This window comes from Protobothrops mucrosquamatus, unplaced genomic scaffold, assembly GCF_001527695.2.
Source record: "Protobothrops mucrosquamatus isolate PMUCROS unplaced genomic scaffold, P.Mucros_1.0 scaffold1360, whole genome shotgun sequence".
NCBI classification, from domain to species: domain Eukaryota; kingdom Metazoa; phylum Chordata; class Lepidosauria; order Squamata; family Viperidae; genus Protobothrops; species Protobothrops mucrosquamatus.
In genome coordinates, this window is record NW_015387552.1 from 241,808 (window position 1) to 245,004 (window position 3,197).

The 3,197-nt window shown below is 62.7% G+C and overlaps 1 protein-coding gene across 1 annotated transcript; it reads left to right on the forward strand.

Moving 5' to 3' along the window:
• The first annotated feature begins 596 nt into the window (after positions 1-596).
• MOGS (mannosyl-oligosaccharide glucosidase) lies at positions 597-3,190 on the forward strand. The gene is made up of 3 exons (XM_015821604.1): positions 597-812; positions 1,190-1,380; positions 1,461-3,190. Exons 1-3 carry the CDS (start codon positions 597-599, stop codon positions 3,178-3,180), a joined length of 2,127 nt encoding a protein of 708 aa, XP_015677090.1. The 3' UTR covers positions 3,181-3,190.
• Positions 3,191-3,197: the final 7 nt, after the last annotated feature.

The window sequence follows — 3,197 nt, forward strand, 5'->3', positions numbered from 1 at the left end:
GCTGCTGGTACTGCTCGGCTGCGGCCTTTACGCCCGGTGGGGGCCCGCCGCGCGTCTGGTGGCCCCGCACACCGCGCCCCGCGTCCTCCCGCCCGGCAGCACAGGCCCCGGCGCCGCGCCCGCCCTTTTCTGGGGCTCCTACCGGCCCCAGGTCTACTTCGGCCTGAAGACGCGCAGCCCGCGCTCGCCGGTGGCGGGTGAGCCCGGCGCTCTCTCTGCGGGGCCGGGGCTGCTGGGGCGGGCGGGGGGAGAGGTCGGGCCCCGGCTTGGCGGAGGAAGGACGGCGGTGACCGCAGCTCCGCGCCCCGGGAAAGGGGCCGGCGGGAGGCAGCGGTTCCCGGGGCGGAGAGGCCCCAGAGAGTAGCGGAGACCCGGCGGCTTCTGTCCACCCCCCCCTCCGGGGCTTTGGCGGGGGGAGTGGGGGGAGAAAAGGCCGGGATCGGACGTCTCCGGGCTCTGGCGCTCTTGGAGGAAAAGAAAACGGCCTCCCGGTCCCGAATGCGGGGCCGCTGAGGAGCGTGGCGCCGGCTCCGAGCTGTTGGGCAGGTGGCCCGGTTGCCGCCGGGCGTCAGTTGTGGCTTCTTCCCGCAGGCTTGATGTGGCTGCCCCAGCTGGAGGGGGATGTCCGGCTGCGCCACACCTGCGAACAGAGCGACGGTCTCCCCCGCTACGGCTGGCTGCTTCATGATGGCACCCATTTTGGGGTGCAGGAGATCCGAGACTTCGGTTTCAGCCTGCAGACGGAGTTTGTGAAGCGTCCCGGTGGCCAGCACGGCGGAGACTGGAGCTGGAGAGTGACCGTTCGCCCAGAAGTGAGTGGGGAGAAAGGGGCCCGTTTTACTTGCACGGGTTTTCTTAGTGAAACGTTTCTTATTATGACGTATCTGTTCCACTTCCTTACTAGTGGGACAAGGATGGTTGCTGCTTGACTAGGCAACGTGGCTGCCCTTGGCTGCCATACCAGGTCAAGTTTGGAAGTTCAACTTGCGGCCTCCTGTGGCTGGAAAGGGCTTTGTGCGACTCAGGTGTTTCCCCAGTTTATGGCAAGCCCATCTGACATTTTCCACTCCAAAGCAAATAAAGGCTGTTTTTTTCTTGGTTTGTGTATGTGTGTCCAATTACAAACACAGCCGTAGGGAAGCAAATTAAGGAGGTTGCCTCTTTTCTTGTGTCATCTTTGTGCATTTAGAAGACAGGCCCCAAGCCCCAGTTTGTTTCCCTCCTCTTCTACATGGCCACTGATGGGCAAGGAACGCTACAGCCTCTCATAGAGGAAAAGAGTCAGCTGGCGTCGCTAAGAGGACAGACGGAAGAACTGGGGAACTTCACTGTGACTTTCAAGCAGCCCACCACTGAGGCCGGCAGCCCCCTTTATGCCAGGTACAGAACGTTGTTGCTCAGGAAGTGGGGGGGGCACTGTCTCCCACAGAGATTGCCCACATCCTTCTCTCTCCCACTAGATACAATTACCTGCAGGCGAAGGCGGAAGGGCTGCATCGCCTGACTGATGTGGTGAAATCAAGCCTGACTCCGCGTTTTTTCTACGCTCCGCCGGGGCTCCCCAAGCGGTACTACTTTGGCGTGGACGCCTACCACGACCGAGCAGGGGACAGAGAGTTACGCAGCCAGCTCCTAGTTCACCAGGTGACAGTGGCTGTGCCCTGCCGCGTGGAAGTGGCTTTTGAGTCGGGCAGCGTGCCTGACCGCCCTGACCGGCTCCTGGCAGAGACGCTGACGCGAGAGCTGGACAAACACGTGGCCACCTTTGAGCGGCGCTTTGAGGAGAGCTTCGGCCTCTCCAGCAAGGGCTTCTCTGGGCAGGAGCAGCACTTTGCCCGGGCTCTTCTCAGCAACATGCTGGGCGGGATGGGCTACTTCTATGGGCACTCGTGGGTGCAGTCCCCCCACACGGAGGCCCCCCAGCCGTACCCTGTGGGGTCTCTCTTCACGGCAGTGCCCTCCCGCTCCTTCTTTCCCCGGGGCTTCCTGTGGGATGAAGGCTTCCACCAGCTCCTCCTGGCCCGCTGGGACCCAGCCCTGAGCCGGGAGGTGCTGGCTCACTGGTTCGATCTCATGAATGCTGAGGGCTGGATTCCGCGCGAGCAGATCCTGGGGGACGAAGCCCTGGCAAAGGTGCCCCCGGAATTTGTGGTGCAGCACAGCCAGGCGGGCAACCCCCCAACTTTGTTCTTGGTGCTGCAGCAGCTGCTCAGGCAGGGAGCGGTGGAGCAGGACTACCTCCGCCGCCTTTATCCTCGCCTGCAAAGCTGGTACAGCTGGTACAATCACACGCAGGCGGGACCCTTGTCCTACACTTTCCGATGGCGTGGCCGGGACCAGGATACTCAGCTTTTCCTGAACCCTAAGACCCTGACCTCTGGGCTGGACGATTATCCCAGGGCCTCCCACCCCTCGGAGGACGAGCGGCACCTGGATTTGCGCTGTTGGATGGCTGTAGCCTCCGCTGTGATGGCCGAGGTGGCCACACGGGTGGGAAAACCGGAGAGCGACTACGCGCACATGGCCAAGTGGCTCGCAGACAATGAACTGCTCGAGCGGCACCACTGGTCGGAGGCTCTGAGCACTTTTGCTGACTATGGCAACCACACCCAGGCGGTGGCCCTGGAGCGCGAGCGTCTTCGGCCCCCTCCTCCTGGCCAGCCCTCGCCCATTCCAAGGCTGGTCCGAGTGGTCCGCAAGTCACCCCGCCTGCAGTTTGTGGGAGGGGCCCTTGGCTACGTGAGCCTCTTTCCCCTGCTGCTGCAGATCCTGAGCCCCGATTCCCAGCACCTGGGCAGCCTCCTGGCTGACCTGAAGAACGAGCAGAAGCTGTGGACGCCCTTTGGCTTGCGTTCCCTGTCGCGCAGCAGCCCCTTCTACCTCAAGCACAACACAGAGCACGACCCCCCTTACTGGAGGGGAGCCATTTGGATCAACATGAACTACCTTGCAGTGCGGGCTTTGCATCACTACAGCCAAGCAGAGGGGCCCTACCGGGAGGAGGCTGCCAGGCTGTACCACGAGCTGCGCACCAACGTCATTGGCAACGTCCTCCAGCAGTACCTGGACTCTGGCTATGTTTGGGAGCAGTATAACGACCGCACAGGCCGGGGGCAAGGGTGTTACCCCTTCACAGGCTGGTCAGCTCTGGTTGTGCTCATGATGGCAGAAGAATACTGATCGGCCTGCTGGTGGGC

Excerpts from the sequence above, each read along its gene's own strand:
- MOGS (XM_015821604.1), top strand. The coding sequence starts at position 597 with ATGTGGCTGCCCCAGCTGGAGGGGGATGTCCGGCTGCGCCACACCTGC. Across the intron at positions 813-1,189 it reads GAGTGACCGTTCGCCCAGAA|AAGACAGGCCCCAAGCCCCA; the intron begins GTGAGTGGGGAG and ends TTGTGCATTTAG. Across the intron at positions 1,381-1,460 it reads GGCAGCCCCCTTTATGCCAG|ATACAATTACCTGCAGGCGA; the intron begins GTACAGAACGTT and ends CTCTCCCACTAG.